The sequence below is a fragment of the Venturia canescens genome, chromosome 9 (genome assembly GCF_019457755.1).
Source record: "Venturia canescens isolate UGA chromosome 9, ASM1945775v1, whole genome shotgun sequence".
Classification (NCBI taxonomy): domain Eukaryota; kingdom Metazoa; phylum Arthropoda; class Insecta; order Hymenoptera; family Ichneumonidae; genus Venturia; species Venturia canescens.
Window position 1 is genome coordinate 17,632,979 of NC_057429.1, and position 27,069 is coordinate 17,660,047.

At 42.0% G+C, this 27,069-nt stretch overlaps 1 protein-coding gene across 15 annotated transcripts in view; it reads right to left on the minus strand.

Moving 5' to 3' along the window:
• Window positions 1–45: 45 nt before the first annotated feature.
• Window positions 46–27,069, minus strand: part of Ca-beta (Ca2+-channel-protein-beta-subunit) — an 83,459-nt gene continuing 56,435 nt past the window's right edge. For 10 of the 15 annotated variants that reach the window (XM_043427680.1, XM_043427678.1, XM_043427681.1 and 7 more), the window contains 10 exons: window positions 18,725–18,841; window positions 15,210–15,329; window positions 14,924–15,134; window positions 14,690–14,787; window positions 12,828–12,833; window positions 12,458–12,594; window positions 12,196–12,361; window positions 11,584–11,953; window positions 10,830–10,868; window positions 46–7,085 (listed from right to left, as the gene is read on the minus strand). In XM_043427680.1, coding sequence (XP_043283615.1) covers window positions 6,895–7,085; window positions 10,830–10,868; window positions 11,584–11,953; window positions 12,196–12,361; window positions 12,458–12,594; window positions 12,828–12,833; window positions 14,690–14,787; window positions 14,924–15,134; window positions 15,210–15,329; window positions 18,725–18,841 — 1,455 coding nt within the window. In that variant the 3' untranslated portion in view covers window positions 46–6,894. Of the gene's footprint in view, window positions 7,086–8,689; window positions 9,157–9,913; window positions 10,027–10,829; window positions 10,869–11,583; window positions 11,954–12,195; window positions 12,362–12,457; window positions 12,595–12,827; window positions 12,834–14,689; window positions 14,788–14,923; window positions 15,135–15,209; window positions 15,330–18,724; window positions 18,842–27,069 lie in introns of those variants that run through there. The other 5 variants (XM_043427688.1, XM_043427675.1, XR_006261939.1 and 2 more) reach the window with 4 other exon arrangements.

The window sequence follows — 27,069 nt, forward strand, 5'->3', positions numbered from 1 at the left end:
AGGATGGAGACCCACAGGAATTGAAGTGTTGAAATGAAAAGCCAATTTTACTCATGTGATGATAAAAATTTTATTTACAAATGCGACAAGTGTAGGAATTTGGGTCCAGTGGTTTTTCGGAAAGAAAACCGACCCGAGCACACAAAAAAAACGTCGATCGACTGATCATCGCGGCGGCGGCTGTATCGGATTGCTGCGTCGTCGCGCGACGATGACTGACAAACGGCAACGGCGGCGGTGGTGTTGGAGCACTCTCTCTCGTATTACAATAATTTTTTTGTTTCGACTGATCATGTGTGTTCGTAATATTCCAAAATGTATTTCCTTCTCCATTCCCTTTTTAAACAATATTCATCAATGTATTCGCAGTCTCCTGGCTGTTATTTTATTATTTACCTTTTATTTTGTTTATTTATCGTTCTATGAAATCTCGTGCGTCTCTTTCGCGTTTCGCTTTCCGAAAGGCCACGAAGTATACAAGGAGATGTTTGTGTTTTTTTATCATTTGTTCTTTTGTTTTGTTTCGTCTTCAAATCACCCGAGAGGTTTGTAACAATAATAATTTTATAATGAATAATTCTTCGACATTAAATATAATGTTTAAAATCTAGCTATTACTGTGTTTCTCGTTAAGGGCTAATTGCGAATTACAGAGTAATAGAAATATTCAATTTTACGGTGGGAACTGCGAATTACCGAAAATGGCTCGGGTGGGCGACGCGAGAGGCGCAGCAGGTACGGACAGTCTGAAGGGCGCGGGGCAGGAGTGGGGGGGGGGTCGTTCTGCAGAATTTTTGTTCTTTGTTCTTTGTTTGTTTTCGCAGTGCTTGCATACGCGTCGGACTGTGCGGTTGGACACAAGGGTCATTTTTTAATATTACTCGCACCACATTTTCGCTCACACATCACCGTCGAATTTCGGAGATTATTTAAGGGATAACATCACAGCATTGACATATCAACATCGAAACCCGGCTTCAAATATTTTTTCCCGATCTTCATCGCACACTCCGCAGACGAACAAAGGAAAGGAAAACAACTTGCCGGCAACGTCAAAAAGGTTAGTCTTTTACGCTCGACTCAAATTTAACGGCTTTAAACAGATATTTGAAGAAAATTATTAATAATACTTTCGACGAAGACAGCCGTAATGTCGTAAATAATTTAATTCCATAATTCCTTGTCGTTAAACTCAATTATTCAAGTCCTTTGAGTTTCTCAACAATTTTCGTAGCTATCTAAAATACGATTGCGCATCGTTTTTGGAGAAAATAAAAAAGTAATGTTGATACAATTTTTTTCGTATTCTTGAGTTTATTGCGGAATAAAAAAGGTTGTTGTAATCTCAAAGGTTCTTTTTATACATAAATATTGAAACTGTACGTTTTCAATACGTTCCACGACATCGTATTTTAGCAGAGCTGATGCCTATTTTCCGTTTCCTCGAAAATTGAGGGAAATTTATTTAATCGTTTCCCTCGCCCAGGGGTTCGATCGCGAAAGAATTTTTGGCATTTTTTTTAGAAACGTCATCGAGCCAATAGAACGATAAATCGAAGTATCCATAAGAATGATATTTTTCTCGTGAATAAAACTGATGATCGATGACGCCGAAGTTTTTTAAAGCTTTAACGTGTCGAGCCTACTGTCTATATAAAAATTTGTTAATTTTCTCTATGAAATTCGCCTCCGTTTTCACCGTTTTTCGACGTTTCTTGTGCAAACGTCCAGTAAATATTTATCTATCGAGTTTCACAAGACTCGAATCCCTGCGTGTCTCTTGCCTCTTTCGTCAAATTTTTCCAGCTAATTCTCACAAAGCTTAAAGATTTACTCATTTTTAAGTTGTTTAACCGCATTACGCACTCGCGCACAAAATAATGCACCCATCACCCATAATCGTAACTACATTTATATGATAATGACATCGGTAATTAATGAATTAATCGTAATAATAATGATAATGATAATAATAATAATATTAATCGACAACTTATTCGTATAACCGTCTTATATTATATGTATATTTTTTTCTTGTCTCTTTACGATCGCGTTCTCTCTCTCGTATTCTCGCTCGTAAACACACACGAAAAATTTGCATCACCCATCGCGCGCAAAAAATATTAATCGACAGTGCGAATAGTTCGAACCGATATTCGCGAAGTTTCAATGTTAAAAAAAAACTTGATCTTACACACCGACGACTTGTTTTAGGAGAAAAGGGGAAGAGGGGGGGGGCGGGCGGAGGATGGTTAGAAAAAGTGCGCGACGAGCGCTCCTGCATCACAGCCGCGTGCACGAGCTATTAATCGCAGAGGAGATTGCAAATTGATCCAATTAACCAGCCTAAAACCGAGGACCCTATAATTAATGACGCATATTTATAATCTTTGATGCGCTTTAAACGTGACTCTCTCAATATTCATTTAATTCTTTTATTTTTTTTTTAATCATCAAATAACGCTCATCGATCTCGCATCGGCTCTCAAGCGTTTATTCTTTCAAGTAAGTGTATTTAGTACTTCTTTTTCGTTTGTTTTTCTTTTTGAAAATTCAATTCTCGTTAAAATAAGTCTCGTTTCGACTCTAGGCTTCCGACACACGAGGGACACGCGAAAGACGTTTCGACGAGGCGTTAATACGCATGTAAATAAATGTGGCTTCATTCGAGGCGCGCGCGCATTCACGTACACGATTATATTTACACGCGATTAATGAAAATCATCGAATAAATATTCTAAATCAATTAGTTCGTAGCGCATCATATCAAAAGCTCATGCATGTAACTCACTGTTTTTTTTCTTCTTTCTTTTTTATCCAATTCGCTCCACGCACAATTTTTTGTTTTCTTTTCTTTTTTTCAGTTTTTTTTTTATTATTTTCATTTTCAATTTCATCATTTTTTTATCATTTTATCTAAAACTTAATATCGTACGCTCGTGCAACATTCGATTTTTCTCTTAACTTCTGTTTTTATTTCTCGTAAATTATATCTAGGCATTAGAAAATTCGTATGTGTTCCCAAATGGACTTTCGTGTTTCCTTCGCCCTTGGCGCGATTCAGCGTGAGAGACACCCTTCGAGTAGCGCATTAGCGATTTATTTTGTCTTTTTGTTTTTTCCCCTGCTCCCATTTTTTTTCGTTTCAGCTTTCGACGCAAAAACGTGTACACAAACGCGGTGAGCCCCTCGACAGGGCGTTCGTGAACACTCTGCTGATAATCAGCGGCTTTTTCAAACGTTTTAAAACATAATTTCCAGATATGCAAAAATTTGCTCGAGATCCACGGGCTTCGGAGGTGGAAGTTACATGAATTTTCCAATATTTGAATATTTTTCGTTACGATACTCCTGCAGTTTCGAGAAATGATTAAAAATTGTTTTTTTTTCTTTCTTTTTTTTATTCCCGAGATACTGCGAGTATTTGACTGAACTCACGGGATGAAAAATGATTATGAATGTTTGGCGCACCGATTATCGTCAGAGGAGCCATTACTTTGTCCAGAATTAGTCGCGCACCGTTCCCAATTTGTATTCCCTCAGTTCTGCAAGCTCAAACGTTTTGCTGACTTCCAATCTCATTAATAATAATAATATATTCGAACGCAAGAGCGTGTATCGAAGCAATGAATAACGAGGAGGGAGCATTTTGGAATTAAATTATTTATTAATCTCTTCCTTTTTTCTCTGACTCACGACTCGGCGCTATTCTCTTGCTTCATCTGGTTTATCGTCTACGACGTGGTCAATTTTTTTGTGATACTGCATGTTAATATTTGTACACACACACATACGACTCCAGGAGGGAGTGTCTCGAGCTACGTCACAAGAGAATTTCTGTCATTTTTGTCTCGTTTAGGTCTAATAAATCGTCACAAGTACTGAAGCGCTTTTCGTTATTGATTAGCAAAAAAGTGAGCGAGGCCCTAGGAAAATAGCAAGAAATATGCCAACCAAATTTCACGCAGAGGACAACAAAACGTTCTTAATTTATTTTTTTTTTTTTCGATAATTCAGTAAAATATCCCGTAATCGCCGATTCGTGAATTATAAAAACGAATGAAGATAAAACGATAATAGAGCGGGTCGGGGGGGGGGGGGGGGGGAGGATGGGGGAGAACGAAAGCGGCGACTTTCTACGCCTCGTTACGGCGCGCGTACGACGCGCGCACGTTTACGTGATCTCGACGAATCATTATTTCCGATGCTAATTTTTTTAATTATCATAGAATCCGGATATTTGTATATACAAACGTGTACAATATACATACAATATACTTCCGAGTTCTGCCGTACCCGACGGAGAAATTTATTTAATTTTTCTCTCTCTCACTTGTTTTTCCTCTTTTCTCTTCTCTTTTTTGACGGATATTTATATACACGCAGTCGAATGACTATGAATATATTTTCTCACATCACTCTCTCGCTCTTTCGCTTTCTGTTCTTCGGGATAGCTTTTCCTGAATTCTGGCGTCACGATAAAACGTTTCTTTGTCACTGCTCGATAAAACTCTGTTTCCATTTTGAATTTAACCGTTTGTTCTGTTGGTTTAAATATCTCTACGAGCGGACGGCTCGATACGACTTTCCATCTCGATCTATTTTTATGAAACTTTTGGGTTTTCCCATTTCTGTCTGCGTCTCTGAGTGTGTGTGTGTGTACGTGTGTGTTGAGATTGTTATTTTTGAAATGTCAAAAATCTTGTTACACAAGTGAAAGTTATTCCCTGTCGAACTGTCTCGTTGATAAGTTTGGCTAATTATTTTCTTTCTTTTCCTTCATCCTCTTCTTCGTTTTATTAATATAGAAATTGCGTATCCGAGGCTACGGGATTCTTTTATTTATTTTTAAAAATGTTTTCTTTTTTTTTTGTTTTTCGTCTTAATGGTTCTCGCTTTACGTGCTAATAGTCTAAGATAGTCGCGATCCGATTCAGCGTCCCCAATATCTCCGTTGTTTATTTTGACGTTTATTTTCTTTCTTGTTTTCCTGTGTCAGGGTGTGATTTTCGTTGGGACCTTTCTGCTCTTGATTCGCTATCGTGTCTCCCTCGTACGCGGGATTCCGGTGGTTACTTCCGCGATGTTTTCATCGAGAAAACGATTTTCAAATATGTTTCATTTGCATTAGTAGAACTATAATCAGAGATTCTCGTAAAAGTGTGTGATTTTTACCTATTTATTTGCTCCGATCGAAGTATACGATTTATATACATATAGATTTTAATATTTATATATTTATATATATATAGATGCATTCTCCGATGAGCGATGTGTATTTTTTTATTCGAAGATTTTTTGTATCTTTTCTTTTTTTTTTTTTTTCTTACAGTATTTACAGTAGCTCCTCCCACTCTCTCGCTTTTGTTTGTTTTATATCGTTCGAATCACAACTCTCGTGCTCCAGCTCAAAGTTCTTCGAGAACTCTCTCTCTCTCTCTCTCTCTCTCTCTCTCTCTCTCTCTCTCTCTCTCTCTCTCTCTCTCTCTCGCTCACTCTCGATTCGGTGGATATTCAGTCAGAGCTTTCACCCCGTTCGAGAAACTCATTTTTGAAAATTCGTCTCGAACGATTCATCCCATTGCTTCATTGTTTTTTTTTTTTTTTTATTCTTTCACGCCCTGTTTTTTACTCTCGCTCTCTTTCTTCCACTTTCGTAACCTATTCTATGCATTGTCACTCGCCCTGTGTGTGTGTGTGTGTGTGCGCGTGCGCGCGCGCGCGCGTGTGTGTGTGTGTGTGTGTGTGTGTGTGTGTGTGTGTGTTTGTTTGTTTGTTTAATTAACTAACCGCGTCGCTCTCACGAACCGAGGACGCAACGATTCACGTAGCGCGGTCGAATCACTCGAATACTTTCAACGACAGTCGGTCAAACGAAATCGTTGGGACAATCCAATCAACGATATTAACGTCGTTAATATTTTTTGTTGTTAACATATGTTTGAAATTCTTCAGCGTCCAAGTATTTATCATTTTTCGAGGCAAAATGCTTGGAAGTGTTGATTTTGAAATGCGCTGAGACAAATAAAGTTTTCTTTAGGTAATATGACAAAAAAAAGACGACGAAAAATTGAATAAAAAGAAAACAGCTTCGACAATGACTCGACACCGCTAGCGAATCTCTTGCTTTTTTCAACCTTCGTTTCAGATCCTCTTTCATCGCCTTACAGCGTACTATTAAAACTATTATAATAATATTAATTACGAGTTGTTGTTATTCCTGTTCGTCGCTTGAGGGATGTGCGAGGAGTGCGCGGAGGGGGGGGGGGGGGGCGGGCGGGGAGTGTTTGGTGGGGCCGGACGGGAAATTAGACTCGAAAACCAAGGCCCCAGGGCGTTTTTATTTTTCTCGAGTGCAACTCGTCCATTATTTTTTTCCATCGTTTCAACATGTTCCCACTTAAATCGACCATTTCTCTTCTCTCCGTCGCAATTATTTACTTTCGCAATCGTCCAATTCTTTATTCTTCCTAATTAATCGAACCGAGCTCTCTTCGTCGCGGCAAATATCGCACAATCATTTCGTCGAGCGAGTCCACGAAAGTGATCGCGATTTCGCCAGATCTCGCTGTCCTCTTTGCCTCCTCCCTCTCTCTCTCTCGTTCGTTTTTTTTCTCTCGACAATTCTCACTCGTTTCACCTTACGAAAACAGAAATATTTTCATGTTTTGTTTGCTTTTTTCATTCTTTCTCCTTCGTAAATTAAACTCTCGTTAATACAGTCCGTAACAATTTATTGTTTTGGTCTCTCTCTCTCTCTCTCTCTCTCTCTCTCTCTCTCTCTCTCTCTCTCTCTCTCTCTCTCTCTCATTTCGTCGCTTGCTTTGGTTAGAGGGCTGTGGTTTTCAACTTGGGACATCGTCGTTGTAACGACAGGCCCCGGGGCCCCAGCTCCTAAATGGCATTAAGCGCACGGGAATCTTGCTGCTGACGACGTCTCGAGACGCTCCCGTAATCCCCGACCCCACCGAGATAAGATTCCTCCTCGGTCGCGTACTCCTGGTCGCCGCGATCCCCTCGGTCCCTCTCGCGCCTCTCCAGTCTCGATCTCCTCGTGCCACCGTGACCACCGTAAGAATCTGGACCTGGTTCAACATATTCGTCAATTTATTATTCCACGTCGATCACATTTTTGGGTCGATCGTTATTTTTTCATTAATCGGGATTAACCTCGAGGTAGAAACACCCTCGAACAACCTTCTTTCAAAACAACAAAAATTCCACACGCACTCTCAAGCTTCCGGTAATTTCGTTTTGGTTTGTCGCTCCCATTTCTGTTATTGGTATTAGGATCAACGTTATCATCAGTCGAAAAAAAACTTCTCAATCGAGGGAAAAAAGGATCCGCATTCGCTTCTGTGCTCAACAACGACAAATAAGAACTGCGCTTCGAAAACGTGCTGTAAACCCGCACATGCAACTTCAAGCGAAAATAACTTCGTGCCATTCCGTCAGTGGAGCGGTGAATTTGGATCTTGCGCTCGGCAAATATTACGATGATTTTTTAACAAGAAAAAAAACAAATTATTAGACGAAATATGAAACACACATTTTTTGGCGGCAAGTTTTTAATCGAGTGTCGCCGACTCACTGAATAATGTGGCGAGTCTGTCGATCCAAGTTCCCGCACATTGTCGACAATCTCATTGGCCATGCAAGCGCGCGCGACGTCAACGAAAAAGAAAAAAGAAAGAGGAAAGAGAAACTCCAAACTCGGGGATGCGATAGAATTGAATCGACGATTTTTCAATGAGATTTAACGCGTGCCTACCCAAGGGATTTCGGTTATTTTTTCTTCCGGAAAACAGTCGTAAGGATTTTTCGGGAGTCTCCTTTTTCTCGAGACTCCCGCGCGGTTATTGCCTCGTCCCAGTGTGAAATAATGAGCATAAATAAATGAAAAAAACAGTGATCGCGATGATGAGATAAACCAGAACGTTTTGCACACTCGTGTCACGTTGTATCGTCGCTCGTTCTCTCTCTGTCTTCACCAAAACTTCAAACTCCTAGTCTCTACAGTTAATCCGTCAACTCAACTGTGACACAGCGGCGAAGCGAAGGTCTTTCTTGTTTTCAATTTCTTTTGTATTGATAAAACTCGCAGGAGTAAACAACTCGAGGGGGGATTGCGGTTCAACTCTGCGAGCGCGCTTCGTTGGCTTATTATGGCGCGAGGGGGGCGGGTTTGATGCTTCGAAAACAATATAAACATGGGTTAAGACTGAACTATCGGAAAGATGGAGAATCCGAAGAAACGAATTGAGATTGGAGGTCGTTTGAAAAACTTTTCGCTCCGAGTCTGCAGTGTCGAATTCCCCGAAATTCATTCTCATCGATTTCTTTTGTCAAAATTATAATATTTTACATCGATGCGAAGCCATTGAGGAAAACGAGCGTACAAACTCGTCGAATTTTTTTGCAAACGCTTTTTTCTTCATGAAAATGATGTTCGTGACCGTTTCGTCTTCTCTTAAAGGCTTTTTTTGTTCGTGAATAAAAATGATATTTTTATGGATGAAGTGAATGAAGATAAAAGCTTCGATCGAAACGCGATGAATAAACTAATAGAAAATAGGAAAATCGATTTATCTCACCCGATCTCACATGCACCAAAAAGCCTTTAGTACTTACAACGCGATTTCTCAAAGGGTTTTGTTCACAATTGAATATCCTTCGGGGGAAAAATAACTTTTCATTATCGTATTTCGTTTCATATATTTCTTTCTCCCTTCGTTTCGTTCTTTTTCAGTGGATTTTTATCGTCCTCGCGATCATCGTACCATCGTTCGGTCGATCGGGACAAAAGGACAATAATATTATTCGATTTTCGTCGTTAATTGGTCCCGCAAGTTTGTATGTGCGCCTCGGGGAAGAGCAAATCTCTGGATTTTTCATTCTCTCTCTCTCTCTCTCTTTTTGTCTCTCCATCAGCGTCGTCGCGCAGGAGAAGTAGCGGAAGTAGAATTCAGTAGTAGAAGAAGAAGAAGAAGAAGAAGTTTTTTGGTAGTGGGCATTGTAGTGGCAGTTACGGAGAAGAGAATTAGCGAAACAAAAGCTAACTCGAATCTCCGGCTGGTCCAGCGTGAGCTCGAGACTTAACACTGAACCTCGCCTCTTTGCGGATGACTCCCGTAGCAGCGACCGCCTCAACAACGGCTTTTAACACGAAACAAATATCAATGTAGGAGGAACGAAAGTCAGAGCTTTTTTTTCTTTACTTTTTACAGAATAAACAAAATTTTCATTTTTCACATTCATCGCTTAATCAAATGATTTTATAATTGTGTGTCATTTTGCAATGAAACTATCCAACTTTTGAAGGAGCGAATGAGATGATACGACTTTTAAACTGTCCCTCTTTCGATGACGCTTTTTTATCTCTTCATTTTTGGTGTGATGGACTCGAATAAAAAATTGGAAAAAAATCGTTTTCATCAAAACAACGTTTCAGTTGGCTTCGAATAATTGCGTTACGAATTAACTCATTCGAAATTTGACGTTAGTTTTTTGCTGCGAAGCTTCCAGGAGTTTCTGCGGGCGAAAAATCGATCCGAATTCATCGCTGTGCTCAAAGGTCACCGGGTCAGAACGAGTGTAGAAAATCGATTCGTTCAATGATTTTTTAATCGTCGGAAAATTGTCGGCTTGCTCCAGAGTCCGAGCGAAGGCTCGACCAGAATTAAATTTTAGAATGAACGAATGCGGCGAGGAAACGAAAGAGGGCGATGCGGAAAAAAAGGAAAAGAATCAGCTCCCTTTCCGTTTCTCTCTGATTTAGCTGTTCGAGGCGATCAAGTACGAAAGAGGAGTGTGAATGAGCAGTCAAATGAATAAACACAAAATAAACAATTATGTGGACAAGATGCAGGTAGTAAAATAAAATCTGTTTGAAGGCTTATAAGACGAGACTAACTCGCGAACCGTGGAAGGTGAAGGCCACAGCCCACTTTCATTCTCTAAAAATTCTTTTTTCACTCTGTCTCTATCACTGCGGCGGGTACAAGTGTTGCGATCCGTACATTGCAGCTGAAAAGAAACACACGTTGAGGCATACAAATACGAACGAGCGCAGGGAGAGGCTCATCTTTCAAACACTTTTATCCGCAAGCACCTGCTCTCGTGTACCTGAATTTTCATTCGTTTCTTTCTTACGATCGTTTTCAACTATTAACGAGTGCATGCTCCAACTGCTACGTGCATTCCCATTCGAGTCACAATAATTAACCGTCTTCTCGATCAAAATCTCTTCTAAATGTCAAAAAAACTTGGCAGTGTTTTTTCGAGTGGTCGAAATTATTCGAGTTTTCAACTGCATGGAAAATCTTCTCTGTCAAATATTGCCCGAAAGAAATGCGATCGTACCGAAAAGAAAGAGTTTCGATCCATTTTCGTATGATTTACTGATAGCATTTGCATTGAAGTTTCCTATTTTGAGCTTTTTTTTTCAATTTTCAATAAAGTTTCAAATTTTAGGACACTCGACACCGAAATGCGTGCGAATGAAAGTTCATTCAAATGAGACACCACTTAAATGGGTGAAAAATCGTATAAAATTTTGAAAAAGTTCACAGAAACGATCGAAATTTCATTAAAAATGTTCGTATTGACTTTTCAGCTTTTTCCATGGAATTCTACCCGAGCGAAGACATCTCCTCGGACGTGTGTCGTGTAAATTTCATTCCTCATGTTTCATTCTCCCACCTACGAATGCTGATAACAATAATAATAAGAGAGTAACGATAATAATATAGTGATAATAAGAAAGTACGAGAGAGAGAGAGTCAAGGTGGAACACGTAATTAGGCTTTAGGATGGAAGGGCTGGGTTACCTCTTGGCTCGTAAGCGTAGTAAAACTCGTGGTGGCGACCTAAAGGTGCATTGTATAAAAAAATGAGAAAAACGGAGAAGAGCGAACAGTGGGTAAACGTGTTTTTTCTTAGATTTTTTTCAGAGATGAGTCGCGCGTGTAATTGTGCAAGTCTCTCGTGAAATTAGGTCTTGTCGAGAGGACACGAAGGACTTTAGAAGTGAGAAAAGCTCAAAGTACATTCGTAAATCGAGCTCGACATTTCTGACCCCAATATTTTTTCACATTTCATTTCTTCATCCTCGAGAACACCAAACAAGAGTTTCGATTACGATTTATTGGCATAGTTCAGCTCGGCAATTCCGAAGACTTCGCTTAGCATCTTTGCTACTGAAAATTCGTCACAAATTCGATCAAACGAGTGTCGCTACGGATTTCAATAAAAAAAGGTTTTTTTAATTTTTCATCCTAACGGATTTTCATATAATTGGAAATAACTCGAGAAAAAATTAAAGACCGAGTTGATTGCTCCCTATTGAAAAAAAGGTGTCGGGAATTCGTAAATATTATTTTCAAAATACTCGAAATGTTTGCTTGAAAAATTGACTTTCCCTTTCATCAGTAAACAGCATCGAAGTTTTGTTTTTTTTTCTTACTATAAACGGTTTTTCATGAAAAGATTGCTCGAATCTCGAGTTTGGTAGTGACAGAAATGAAACGAAGGTGAAACGCGATGATCGAAATATCGCTTTGATCAAAGCGATTGAAAAATTACCTGCGGAGACACGGGTGTCCAAAACGTCAGCTGGCGTGTTCGGAGCTGGCATGACTCTCGGTACCGGGGCAATAACTGGCGGATGCGTCGCTCTCCAATAAGCCTCGAGATATTCGGCGACGTGCTCGCACGCCTCGTCCAATTGGTTCTCGTCTAATATTACGTCGAACATCTCCGCTGGACATTGCGACAATTTTTCCGCCGCTACCATCTGTACGTTCAAATGACGAGTTTGCGACTTTCCTCGCGACTTTATGAGCCTCTGCAGAACTTTCGGCGACGATATCTTGAGATATACGATCGTTGGCGCTAAACTCGTCTTCGCCAGTTGTGACGGGTGATTTATCGTGTCACAATCCAGCACGACCAGCTGCACCGTGAAATATCGATCGATCGTATCAATTTTATTATATTCTTTCAAGCTTTAACGATTAAAAATACTGAATCAACGATTTTCATTTTGGCTCCCCCTGAATTTCAGACTCATTTTACGATCATTTTTCGAATTTATTTAGAATTATTAGAACGTTTAAAATTCAGGAAACGTCTCAAGTTTTTATCTCGATTCGATATATATGCGATTTGAGGACTCTCTATTTAATAAAAATTCACCTGAAGAGTTCTCGCGAGCTCGAAAATTCTTTCGATTTCTGCTTGGACTTCGGCAAGGCAGCCACTTCTACTCGTGGAACGTTCCATTATCGCTCTTTTCGTGGGATTATTCAACAAGGATCTTTTGGCTAACGAAATATCGGCCATTACCCTCGTTATGATGATCCTAGAAAGGAGAAAAAACGTTTTTAGACTCCGCTTCGTGTCGGGTGATTGAATTTACTTGAGATTTCGAGTTTCGTCACTTTTTTTGAAAGCTTACCGGCCCTCGAACTTGTGCTTTAGAAAATCGAAAAGTGCTTTCTGCATCATATCCGTAACTTCGTAACCTTTGAGCGAAGGTCCGACGAGGACGACCGGCCTCATTGATGGGACAACGTCGTAAGGCGTAGCCATTTCCTGAAAAGCCCCAGGAGTCAAAAGTCCCATTAGAAATAATTAAAATCTCGGATTTTTAGTCGATGGAGGCTTCTTGATAAACAAAATCACTAATTCAAAGAATAAAACGAAGAAAAAAAAGGATCGTTTAGTGATATACTTGAAAATACTGATAATATCAATGACGTATGATGATGATTATAATAATACGGAGCGCAAATTGCACTGACCAAGCTAAAGTCTCTCTCACTTACGTAGGACTTCGTGAGTAGCGCACGGCAATGCAAACATTGAAACATTGAAAATCGTTAATGGCCGAGTAGCAAATTTTTCTTTTCTATTTTTGTTGTTCGTGATTTTTTAAAAAATCTTTTGTTACCATTCTCTTTTCAAATAAAAGTCAATACTTACAAGAGAAAATAAATCAACGAAACAAGCGAACTACGACCTGAGACTGGGATCGAGTTATCGATGATGTAGTTGCTACCAGTTTTTTGTCGAAGGGATCGAAATTTTAAGAATATCTCGCTTCGATACGGATTCGAGGTGCAAACATTTTTCTCTCGAATGAGCTTTCTCTATTTTTACCTTCGAATCTTGAGACTGAGAAAATTCAGGTGGGGAGTTGAACCGATTTTCAGCGATTTTTATTGAGCAAAATGCAAATTTTCACGAAAATTTTCATTCCGCTCGACAAAAATGACGAAAAACTATGGGAAACCTGTGCAAATGCGGTTAGCTCAATTCACAAACAAAATTTGCTGTTAGTAAGACCGAAGGGAAAATAGTGTACTTGGAGGCAGCTTTAGAAAATAGTTCCATTCCACGTCGTACGAAGATCGCTAACTGTTGATGCGCTTATTATCGAATTCTCGATCGTGTCTTTGGTTGAAATTTTCTAATTCGGTATAAACTAATGGCCTTAATAAATCTAAAAAATTGCAAAATTACAAATAAAATCACAGAATTCCTCTACTTCGAGGCTTGACATCCGATCTTTAATCTTTAATCAGTTCTAACCTACGAATTCGTTTGCTAATATTGCAATACTTTTGCTAAAAACGTCTTCTAATTAGGCAGTTTGCTCAAAATTAATTCAAGATAAAAAACATCGAGAAAGAGGATTAAAAAGGAAACACTCGGTCCCCTTTGAAGAGATGGGAATGTTTCGTGCCTCGAATCATCGACCCAATCCTTGTTTTTTCCCATATATTTATTATTAATGTCGTTCATAAACTCATTGAATAAGAAAGGCAATTAATGTAATTCAGCTCATCGGAAGACCGATTAATCAGCCTGATTCACCGACGTTATCAATCGATTGGCTTTTCCACATTGCAAAACATGCCCAACCCATTTTTTAATACGCTTTCAACCGCGTACGCAACTACTTTTCCCAATAATCGGGATGACTGTACAAAAATAATATCTACAAAGATAGCAATGTACTAGTTCGAGTAGAGTGTGAGGTTACAGAAAAGTGAAAAAACCACTTTCTTCGTCGAGCTCTGATCGATCGGCGTGAATTCAAAAATACTCGGAGATTATGGAAACGCTAAAATGATCGTTAATCCAAATATAATTGTGGCAAGAATTCGAACAATTTTAAATTCCTTGCTGCACTCGGAAAAGTCAACGAAAAAGTGAATTCTTGCGAAAAGCTACCAAAATTTTTCATCTCGTCCAAGCGACTCGGTTTTCGTTCATAAAATTTGAATATTTCATTTCAACAATATGGGAATTTCGGTTTTCCCTGATAAATATGCTCTCAGCTTTCGAGTCGATAGCGTTCCATCAAGAATTAATGATCGATCAAATATTCAGAGCGACCGAAAAAATCGTATTTTTCAACTAATTTTTCACGCGTGACTGTACGTTCATGGTTGTTTGATGTACGGAACAGTGTACAGCGTGAGAAGAAAAATGTTGCTCTGGAAAGAACGAAGCGAAGGCGCAGCTCTCCTCGGCGGTTTTATCGAGGTCAGGAAGAAATTGTGTAGCGTATTTACGAGAGACATTGTGTTGTATTATGTTGTACGTATGTGTGTGAGCGCGTTTTGTATCTACCACGTGGTTAACGACTGGAAGGAGGAGCATGAGAGATTCGAGCTTTTACCGGCTTCTTAAAGAAGTTCTTCCGCTTCTCCTTGGCTGGCGGTGTCGTCAGGGTGGCTTTTCCAGGTCGTACGTTCCCGACGCTGTCACTGTCGTCGCCTGAACAAAAAAACCGCATCAATATTGAAGCGATAAACTTGAAGGAGCGCGGTTCGAAACGTCAGCGCGCATTCGAAGGATTAAAAATCACTTTTTGCTCGATTATGTCACACGAATTCGAGTGATTTTTTCTCACCGGGTGTCGGTGGGGTGGACCCTCGAGAAGGCATTCCGCTCTCGCCCAGATTCCCGGACGAGCCACCACGGGCCGAATAGAGACCTTTCGTGCCACGTGCTGCACTCGCCTGGGCCCTAAGGGCTTCCAATTTAACGGGTGATGGTATGAAACCGACATCGCAACCTTCTTTCACGAGCCTTCCAATCCACCAATTGTTGTCGTATTTCTCCTGTGGAAATAAACTCGTTCGATGATGGAGCGAATCAAGGGGTGGGGAGCCTTTTTTGCTGCTGCATTAGTTTACCTTGATGTGAAGAAAGTCACGAATGTCAAAACTGACCGCTGAGCCGTGGACTGGCGAATCGTCGTCAGCTGTCCCATCGTAACTAACGTTCGTCCTGACCGCGAACGCGACCGGCTTCGCCTGAAAGAGACAAATTATACGTTTTCATTGACGTTTGCATTTGACAGGAGTTTTTTAATTATTGGCCTTCCCGCTGTCTATTTTTCGAGTGAAACAAATACTTGAAAATCCTCATATTTTTCATTATTTTTTTCGAAATATAACGTCGCTCTTTTTCACTGAATTTCGCATACGATAAGGAATGCCAATTTTTAGGAATCGTCTTCCTCAACGTCGACCTCGTTTGCACGGCGCGAGCCTCGGAGAGTTTCGATCGAAGTCTGCTGTGTCCGAATGGTAACCAGGTTTCTGTGCCTCAACGCGCCTTCATGAGATTTTTTGCACACCCGTTTTATTAGTTAGTGAAAAATGAAGAAATTCGAATGCTCGCGGCTCTACTTGTCTCTGCGATAACGATTCTACCATCATCAGTTCGAAATAGAACAACCCGCTCGTCCGTCAGAAGGTGGTATACGAAGAGGAACGAAACGTTGAATAATCCGAAAAAAATCAGCTGAAAAACTGCCCGGTGGCAGTTCCAATTGAATCTTTAATCCCGATTCAAATTTAACGTGGTTATCCAGCACTCGGGACAGCTCGGGCTCGTTATCGACTTGGACTACTTACTAAAAAATACTCTCGCGACTTTTGTCGACCGGGAGCCTGCGAGTGATGGGAAGACATTTCATCGAATAAAATGTAAAAAAAGGGGTTTCGAATCTCAAATTTTCGGTTTCCATCAGAAATGAGTTGAGCAAATTTCCCATTAATTTTCACATTCATACAGAAAAGCTGAAATATGTCGTTTCGTTATAGTTTTCCACGATAAATGAAGCGCTCAGACACTGTATTGAAAATTGCAAGTTTCGGTGAGCGTCCGACCAGATATTGACCCATTCTACTCGCTGACTCAACTGTACGCAATACTCCGTGGTAAAAACTGCGTATCGATTCGTTATATTTCATTTTTAATTTACGAGGAAAGACTCTTGGCGAATGCCGATGATGGACATCGCGATATTTCCCGGTGATGTGTAGCACCGGTAGAAATTTTAGTCCGCGTCGGTACAGAGTCGACCGGATCGTTGTTTGCTCGATAAATATTCTCGTTTTTTATCTGCTCCGTTCTTACGGAAACGAGGCCGTTAAGGGAGCGAGAGAAAGACACAAAGCTCGAGGAAAATAAAAAAAAAGTCGTTGGAGTAATTTCGATGCAGAAAAGTGCACGATTCCCCTCAATTTTTCTCCGAATTTGTGACTGAATTTCTTTCAGAAAAATTGTCATTTCAACTCGCCTGCCATACGAGGATTTATTGCGCGTGCCAATACTTTTTATCCTTGACATTTACGAGCATTTCCGAGTCTCGGCTGCGGCTCACGATGAATATTTCCCTCGATAGATCACACCCTTTCTGCATATGAATTCTTTCCTTCGTTCCCTCCGTAGAGACGCACGCACACTCCCATTAATTGACTTTTCCATCGAACGAAAACAAGAGGGCGTAACCCTCGTGGCATTGGCACACATCGCACAATCTACCAGCGATATTTCATCTTCGATATAAAAAAAATTAAGTCTGTTTACTCGCTCGCCTCTCTCTCTCACGCACTCCTAACCACACGCTTTTATATAAATTAAGCATACTCCGGAGATTCGACCTACATCGGATCGTTGGATCCTCGTACTCGGCTCTGGATTATTATCGCAGTTATTTCTCGTACGATTCCTTCTTCATTGTGGCAATTCGTCGCTAATCATTTCATCGAATCCTCCCGATACAATGGGGAATCGAATTTTACGAGAATCATCGGAAAAAATTCGTCGAAGGGGCTTCGAAAAGACTGTCAACAATTCTGTGACCGTCGTACATCGTTGTTTAGTATCTCGATCGACTAAGGTTGGTTTTCAGTCCGAAAAATGGCGCAATCTCGGCTTTTTGTACACGGAGAAAACGAGGCCGAGAATTCTAGAGAAACGTACTAGGAATATATAGTATCTCGGGGTCTGCAGCATTAATTCGAAGAGCATTAATAAAAATTGTTCTATCCACCATAGTAAAAAGACCAATACCCATAACTTTTATTCAAAAGACTCAAGAGTTTTTTTCTCGCATAGTAAAAATGTTTCAGTCACTTCAAACGTTTATATTGTTAAGTATGCTCGGGCAACCCTGAAAAAAGGACTATTTTTATGGTAAAATGTCACACGTATTCGGTCTATGTTCGCGCATTTATCATCGAATTCACTATACAGTGAAAATTTGTGATTTACAATACGCACTTCCACTCATCAGTAAGTGCTACTCCGACACGATGAATAACACTCGAAAACAAAACGAAATATATTTCTTACGTGCATCACTTTTTGCTATCCTCTTTGTAAAAGGTGCCTAAATGGTTTGATTGAAATTTTTTTAAAAGCAATATATTCCTCGCTATACAAAACGAATCCGTTTTCTCCGTGTGTTTCAACACTCTTGACAGTTCGTTTTTCTCGCTCCACGTGAAGCAGGAGCCTCGAAAAAAATGGCCGAACGACAGCAACGGACGTGAAAAGTTAACGTTGCATCCGCGTCAGGGTCGAAGTAATTGGCCTGAATTGTAAAAGTTTATGGTCCAGTTTTGATGCTGCGTGATGAAATTGAGGTGACAGCTTTTATGTACGATCGAAAGGGTGAAAACGTAGGTCAAGACGCTTCGCGGGCAGGTCCATATTCCGTGTTTGTGGATCGAGATTCGTGCTGATTGCGTTGATATCGCGTTCTCTTTTCTTTCGGAAAACTGTGACGTTCTATTCGCAACGACGTCGATCGAATGGCGCGTTCGAGAAAAACAATATTGGCAAAGTACCTTAAGACGGAGATCGCGAGCAAGGGATCGTTTCCATGGAAAAAAATGCGTAAACTGCAGCAGATGATCTTGTCAGCTGTTTTTCTTTTCGAATCAAAATAGCAACGAAGAACGAATCGATAATCAACTTTTTAGCATTTAAAAAAAAAACAAATTTAGACGAATTTTTATTTCCAAAGAAAAAACGGTGAACTCCGCAGAAACCGAGTTTCCACTCAATTGCGGCGACATTTTCCGTGTCAGTGAAGTCACATATTTGCGCAGGAATGATTTTGTTTGCATGTGATTTGACTTTGAAAATCTAAATGCGATGGAAACACCTCTGAAAATGGAGCACTTGGTCGTTGAAAAGAGCAGAATAACAATCGAAGGAAGTAGTAAAACGCGTGCACAAACAGCTCCATATTTTTCTGTTATCATACGAGCCCTCGAGAGTGGAAAAGACCGAACGAGAAGATTTCTGCTTCTCGTATACGCGAGTCACTATTTTTTTCAACTCTTTCCTTATTCCCAAGACGAAAGCATGATTCGGGGAGAGGTTTTAAGCTCAGTTTGTGTATTCTCACCCTCGCTTTTTCGAGCTGATTTAACGCCTGTCTTTCCTTCTCACGTCGCAAGCTTTCCTTCTCCTCGTCCAGCGAGAGATCCGAGCTCGGCTGCGAATAGTTGGAGTCTGCCGAACCCTGGAACAGACGAAGAAAGAGAATTTTTAGTACGTTGGCTCGAAAGAAATCTTTTTCAATGTTCCAAGCGAATTGCCAGGAAGATTTTGAGTTTTTCTAACAAACCATAACCCCATCGAAGCTCATTATTGCTGATGAAAAAACGACTCATCAGAATTACTGCAAAGTTTGAGAATTTTCTACGATAACTTCGAGCTCGATCCTTCTTATTTTTCGATTGGATAATTCTAGCGGTTATTATTAATGATGAAAACTTCCCCGGCGCTCCGTGACCAGTAATTTTACTCCAGGGACAAGAGCTCCTTCGTACTATCTCATTTTCACAGTAATTTACGACCTTAATTGCCAGTACAGTCCAAATGTGGCTTCAGGGTAAGGCTCGAGGTCTGCCCCAATCATATTGAAAGGCAATTTTACAGCGTTCGCTTAGAATCCCCGTACTCGTTGTCTACCGCGTACTTTCGTGTATTTTGTTTACCGCCGGAACGTAAAAGAGAGGGAGCAATAAAATGAACGGTTATTAGGAATTTATGAGCGAGGAGGGACCGAGGTTCGTGTGAAGTCGCGGTTAAGCCGGTCAATGTCGAACAGCGCCGCAGTGTATCCGGAATTTTCTTAGCCGCATGGCAAATTTACATCTCATAAATGTATTTGCAGTGGAGAATTTGATCGAGCGAGAAAAAGATGGAGATAAGCAGCAGCCAGGCTCGTGACAAAAACTCGAACATTTTGTTCGCTCAAAACGGTCGAAATTTTCGTGCGTGTGCAAAAGCGTATTAGAGATACTTAAAAATTCGTCGAGTTTCGAAGGGTGCGAAAGGAGTTTGTTGGATAAAATAGTTGAAGGATTTCTCGACACGCGACGCAAGGATTCGAGCGAACGGACAACCGCGGGGTCGACGGAGAAGGAAAGAAAAGGCGAAAGAGGGGGGGGGGGGGAGGAACGAAAGACAAACTTATAAATATACGTATAAGGGCGTTGTAGCCGTGGCAACGGCCTCGAATCACCGCGTGGGCGACCGAGAGAGAGAGAGAGAGAGAGAGAGAGAGAGAGAGAGAGAGAGAGAGAAAGCCCTTTGAGGTCCGACTGTCGGAAATAAAGTCACTGAATAAACTAATAAACTTCGATTATTGCTTTTTCCGTATAATTCATCAATTATTTCACAATCGCGGTTTAGTATTTGACCTAAGGAAAATGGATATTGCTAAAGTTGACGAAGAGTTCAATCATGCGGTAGTTGGACGATTAAGGGAGTTAAAAAAAAAAGAAAAAAAAATATCGTTGGTGCCATAAAAATATGGAGAGAAAGGTTCGATTGAAAAATCTAAAAAAAAAAAAATTGATACGCCACGAGCCTCTCTGAAGCGATGATAATGACGATCATCGTCGTGAAAAGGGATGGAAAGAATTAACTCGTCGATTGAACATGCACGCCTCGTCGGAGCGAGTCTTCTTCGTCGACGTATAATGATCACTCAATCGACGAGGAAAAAAAGAACTCGAGCACATATAAAGCTTCGTGCATGGCTCTTCATACGCTACAGCAGATTTATTATTTTGAGCATCGCTCCTGTCGCGTGCACTTCACTTTTTCATTTTTTTTCTCTCGTTACTTTTTTGTCAACTTTTCTCGGTTCTCGACTCGTGCACGGTCCTTATTTTCTTCACAATCGCACAATCGTACAAAAATTTTTGAGATACTTTGGATTTCGCCTTCGAAATTTCTCTTTCTTCCTCTAACTTGGTCAATCTTCACTATTTTTTGTGACATTTTGACAAGGTTCTCAGTCCTCGATTACTCTCTGCGAACAATTCACACGAGATGGAGCTTCTGCTCAAATTTATATATTGAATAAAACCAAAAATTCTCAATACTTGACGTTTGAACTTTTTCAAGGCTTCCAAATATTTGTCTCTCAAAGCCTTGGAAAATGTTCACTCAGTTTTCCTGACTCGATCACCCCCACACTTTTCGTGCCCGAATGTTCAAACTTTCTCGTAAAATTATTCGAATTCCTCGAACACCAAATTGCGTGGCTCAGTCTCGTAAGATTTTACTTTCCCTTAAAATAGACGACAAAAAAAATACGATACTGTTTGCACAAGAAGGTATACGAAATGAGATAAAAAGGTCGTTCCACAGTGGAAATTTTAAGGTGGTACAAGCCTCTGTAAACGTGGCCTTCGTTCGGGCAGAAAGAGGACGATTCGAGGGCTAAACGGTCGTGTGTATATACCTGCGTAAAAAGCTTGTTGTAGCCGGAATTGTGCTGATTGTATCCTATCATCGCCGAGACTCCCGGCTCTCCCCACTGCGGTGAAGTGTCTCTATGCCTCCGCTCTCGATAAATAATAAGGCGCCGCGCGTGTACCAAGGGCTCGGCTACATCTGTACGTAATCGTCGATTGGTCCCTGCTCGAGCCGCAAGTACACGGAGAGGGAGAGAGACACGCGAGGCAAAGATTGCTCGAGGTGATGTTCGGGGCTCTGTGTTGCTCGTGTCCCTCGATACCGCATTGCGCTCTTTGCCCCAATACGCAAAAAGGGTTTTCACCTCGTTTATATTCGAATGTAAAAAACGTCTCACGAATTGGACCGAGTGTCGAGGAGATTTTCAGCTGCTTCCTTATCGTCTTCCACTCGATTCATATTCATTTTATTTCGTCGGACTTTGGAGGGCCCACGTGTTGAAGAAGTCTCAAAATCCTCACGCACGGAGGGGCGAATCCATCACTCACTGATTATTAATCATACGAGAAACTCCCCTTGGCGAGTATTTTCTTTCGCTTACGTTTGTAAGCCATCCAAACACTCTGTATACGATAATGCGATGATCATCTACTTTTTTATCCGTATAAATATCCTCGTCTTTGGACATACATAAGGCAAAAACTCGTTCGTCACGTCTCGGATTATTAACTGCCGAAATATACCGAAGGCAACGACACTGAGGGCGAAAACAGTATGGTAATGATTCCTCGCAGGCTTCATTGATCTTTTGTTTCGTTGTTGCGAAAAGCAGTCCATCGATAAACAGCGATAGAGAAAATTCTCAGTTTTATATCGTACGATAATCAGGCTTCTTCGACCGAGTTGAAACACTCTCGATATTTACGTTTCGCGTCCAATTCAACGTGAACTTCGAACTGCACGTCTTTGATCCCGCCCGTTTCCATGTTGATTTTAAAGAAGATCGAGGCTCCGCAGTGGAAAGTTACTCCACAAAAACATGTGTTCGAGTCGGTGAAAAAGAGAGAAAAATGGAAGGGAACCTACAGAGAGATTCGAAACGTCAACGCAATTTGTGAGTTTGCCACGAGGGCGGGGGAGAATCAGTTGCTTTTAGGCTTTTTGCAGCGCCAGACGAGAGCTCTGATTGATCAAAAAGTTAGATGTTGTGACGTTCTTTAGAATAGCTCGAGCGATAAGAAAAGAGACGGTGAAAGATTCAAAAGCAGTTTATCGGGTCGTTGTCCCCTCCTCGTTCAATCTCGAATCCATCGGCAGTGTATTTACGACTTTTTTTAGGAATCGAATGACAGAATATGGAATGGCAAACTCTGATAAAGCGGTTGGGAAAACGTTGCTCGATTTTTCAATGAAATTCAAATGAGCCGAGTGTTTTATTCGGGGGAATATGCAGGGTCACGTTGCGGTATGTTTCATATAAAATAGTTGATTCTACGGAAGGACAATAGTAGCGGCATGGCATCGATCGAACGTGCTCGCGGTGTGTTATCCGGCGCTTACACTGCAACATTCACATTTGCATATTCGCTGCAAGCGCCCCGCCACTCCTGCCGCTGCTGCAAAAAGTGTGTTATCCCGCTCGGTTTTTCTCACTATTTAAAACTCTATTTTCAAACGAAACGCGACAATGCGTATGGGGATTGAACGATGCTGATGCGGGGGATAGTAAAAATCCCCGAAACTCGTGTTCGTACGAGCCCGAGTGCCGGGGACTTTTAAGGTCGAAATAACTCGAGGAGACAGCGACGAAGGCTTCGACAATCGAAACGAAGTCGCGCACTGTTTTTTTCCTTTCAAAATTCGCGAGTTGCTCAGAAAAGTATGATCAGATTCGGCGACACAGAAGGCTAACAACAAAATATGAGGAGGAAGAAAAACATGGAAATGAGAGAGCTGAGAAAAGTGGAGAAAACGCGCAAGCGTTGTAAAGGCTCTCGTATGTACGGTGTGCGAGTTTGCGTCGATGTTGATTGAATCAACGACCCCTTGTTTTTTCACGTCTTCTGTCTCGCGAATATGAGGGTCACTCCCCGACCTCTCGCGGTCTTTGGTTCTTCGGATGGTTTGTATATGCGCGACGTTGTCTTGTTTATCTCGAGCATGCTCGTGCCTCCTGGAAACGGTCAGCCGGTCGATCGCTTTAAATAATTCAGGCCCTTCTGGGACGGGATCAAAGTAAACGAAGCGATGGGAGCGCTTTGTTGTGTTTCGTATTTGCGGATAAATGTCAGGCTTTCCTCCATTATTCGAGGCTCTTCCCAACGGTCAACATTTACCGGCGAGAAGAGCAGAAAACGTGAGTAGGCCTGCTCTTCGCTGAATATCGTTGGACTGTTTGTGCTCCAACTAATAGCCCGTGACTTTTCGCTTCTCATTGCCTCAACACATGCACTCCGAGTTGGAAAAGTCACGAGGAGAAAAGGAACAATCCCTTTTCGACAACCCTCCAAATTCGCTGATTCAAGCCCGAGCGATTATTACGTAAAGAAAGTAACGAGGCCGCTGCAGTGAGAAGGCTCGCGCACCGTGAAAAAAAATCACATTCATCGCACGACGACACAGTACGTCCGAATCATCGTTGCTGACTCCCGTTCTATTGACTGATCCCGCAGCTAAACCGCACGCCGCACTCGTCCCTGTAATAAGCACGCATCGCGATCGACGAAACGGCCACGCGATACGAGCCGGACTCCGGAATGTCAGCGTACGACGATGCGTACATGCACATTTCCCATCGTGTACTACATCTCGTTACAGGCTGAACTAGTGAAGCGTGCGGCGCGGAGGCTCGAGGGTGGCACGAAAGCGGAAGAGAGAAGGGGTTGAAGGCCTCGGGTTAAACCGGTGTCGTGGCGTTTCGTGCACGCGTTTCTATAACTGTAGACATGCACGGAGAGACGCGAAACGGAGGTGTACGCGAGCGGACGGACGATTGGACGGAGCGGTCAGTTGTCAAGCGTTGATCGATCACACCGTTTCTCGAGATTCAGCGTTACTTCGATCTCGTCAACTCTTCAATTCGTTTCCTTTTTTTTATTATATTCCAAAGCCTCCGGTTCGCTCGGCTCTCCACTGCTCTCATGAGCCACGCGGCACCCTCGCGTTCGCGATGTTCATGCAACGTCCAACTGGCCAAGCTCCTCCGACCGCGACGATCATCCCCTACGCTCTCCTCCGCCACCCGGCAATTTCGAATTTTAGCCGCAAGGTGGTGTAACCGAGCGCAGGCAAGAGCGAACTACGACGACGATGAACGAACACAAAACTACCCCCTGAGACTATATCGATCCGTTCGCCCACTCTCCCTACCGACTCCACCCCCCTCTGCCGCCACTTCTTACTCAACGCAACCACCCTCCGCACCCTTCCCCGAGCCTCCGCCGCCCCTCAATCGTCAGGCCAGTGCACCCTGCAGCAACGTGTGTCTTATCAGCCATTTACTACTACGCTTCCTACTACTACTACTCTCGCTGCTTTTCCCATGACTAGCCGAGTTTCGAGGAGCCATTTTTCGAGTCGAACGAACGATTTTCCTCAATTCTACACTCCGATTCGTATTGTGAACGTTCAAATTGTTTTCTTATCTTTTAATTACTGTGCTTGCGTCGTTTGGAAAGGAACTCCGGATCTGAGGAGAGCTCCAATCATCGTTTCCATTAATTTTGGAGCTGAAATCTAACGAATTTTTGTGTTACAGTGGATATTTTAGATTTGGTTTCTGATAACCGCCGCACTCGCATGATTCGCGGGACCGAATTTCACGTGAGCAATAACACTTTGGGCAAGGGAGTCGAAAAAATTGTGTACCCGATTAGTTATTATTTGTCGAAATCCAACAACGTTTTCGTCAATATTTGCAGAGTTTATGAACGCCTGGGGACTGAAATAATTTCACTTTTTCCTTCAGTATTTTCGCAGCGGTATTCCTTCGACTTTGTTTGTGTTCCCTGAAGCTTGCATTTCGATGTGATTGCGAGGCCTCGTAATACAAAATTGTGTGTTCGCACGCGTGGAGAAAAATACAAAAACCCGAGGAACATCAATCGCTTTCTACCTGCGCGAGGATCGGTCGCGGCGAGGAGTTTTTCTCGCTACATTTGTCCGAAGAGGTCTGCCTGTATACGAGAGCGTAATTACAAAGGAACAGAAATGAAGAGAGAAAATGGGGATGGGGAGAGGGGCCCGCGGGTTTTCCCTTCCAAGAAAGGGATCTGGGTCAAAGCGCGTGATATTCACCCGAATGACGGCATGCAGAAGGGTGATAAATAAAGAGAATGCTCGCGAGAGGAATGAGAACGAAGGGGGTCAGGTCTCGAGACACCTCGCGCTTTCTCAACCTTCGAGTGAATTTTTTTTTCCACCACCCAGCGTTTCATTAAACGAGAGGATGAGTTGCGGCCTCTGAGATCTGGTAAATGAAGAAAATTTCGAATGAACTTGAAACAGCGATTCCCCAAAGCCCTTTGCATGCCGAACGGGGAGCTCCGCACAAAGAGACGCGAGCGATCGAACCTCTGACACGAAATAAAAAAGCTTCGTACAAAGTTGTAGAGCAGGGAAAAAGGCATGGAGATAGACTGATAAACGTACGAGGAACAGAGCGCGGACGAGTTTCTCTCTAGCGTGAATTTTATTTTTGGACCTCGCGCGGACAGAACGGATCGTTGCGCCGCTCCTATCGGCTGGCTCTCTCTCTTCCTCTGTCTTTTCTAACTCAGCTTCAGTCGCGCCAACGCTGGCGCCCCCGGTTTTTAACTCTATATAATCCATAGCCCACGTAACTACGAATATATTTTCATGTAGGGTCATTCCGAGACGGGACATCCTTCGACGGCTGTTAACATTTTTCTCGCTTCTGCGTTGCATTCCTAAGCAGAATCGTTGGCTTCTGAGGGGCGATTGTCACCGAGTTATTAACTTTTACTAACGTTTCTCTATTCAGAGAGAAGTGAAGGAAAAATTAACGTCACTTTTAAAATTAACGCCAAATGCATTTAAATTCTTCGACGGTTCGATCCATCGAGTTCTCCGTCATTCCATTCTCGTCAACTGAAGGTACGGAGGCGATTCGTTCCTGAGATCGGAAAGTCACAGCGACTCTTTTTTGAGGAATGAGACGATTTTCTGTGCGAACTAATGTCAAAGCTGCATATTTCTAGCATTGTAAAACCTTTTGGAAAAGCTGAATTTCTGCAAATTTCAATTTGACCGTATCATCGAAGCCTGTTTTGCCGGAGCTTCGCGGAGTTCTTCAACCGGACGATGAAGAGAGTCTGAAAAATATCTCGCGAAATGTGTCAGCTCCGCGATCAGTCACACGATCGACGAACGCGCAGCATCGCTCGCTGAACAAGATCTATTCAAACTCGACTCATCGTAGCAATTTTTTTCCTCAGGCGCCAAAAGTTCGAACACTACAACGGAGCAGCTCCTTCCCGTTGAGCGTCAAAACACTTTGTTCCACTGGTTTTCTTCACTCGACAAAATATTCAGAAATTCCCACAAAATTTTCCCCCCCCCCGAGTCACTGGATCGCGCTAATGCATGATTTTACCCTCCAGAATTACGGCGCTCTGTCGCCATGCGATTTAACGCTGCGCACAGAGCTCGTACGTTCGAATAACGCGATTTTATAGTCCCAAGTATGTCATATAATAGGGTAGCTTACCTATCACGCGATGCGGAGCGAGCTGCCATTTACCGGTCTATAAATAAGCAAAAAGTATACATTTGTGCGATCTGCGGGACGTCGTGCGTTGGTATAGAGTATCGAGAGTTATAAAAGCTCATAAATCCATATTAAAGACGACAGTCGTCGAAAGTCTTCTTTTGACAGAGAGTCGCCAAGATGTCACCGCGTCCGCGTACATTCTCGGGGTGCGAGACGAGCGCGAAGAGTAGTCAGACGCCAAAATCGTGCCGGATATGCAGCGGATAAATTTTCTTACGAAAACTCGCGCGTCATTAGCTACCGTG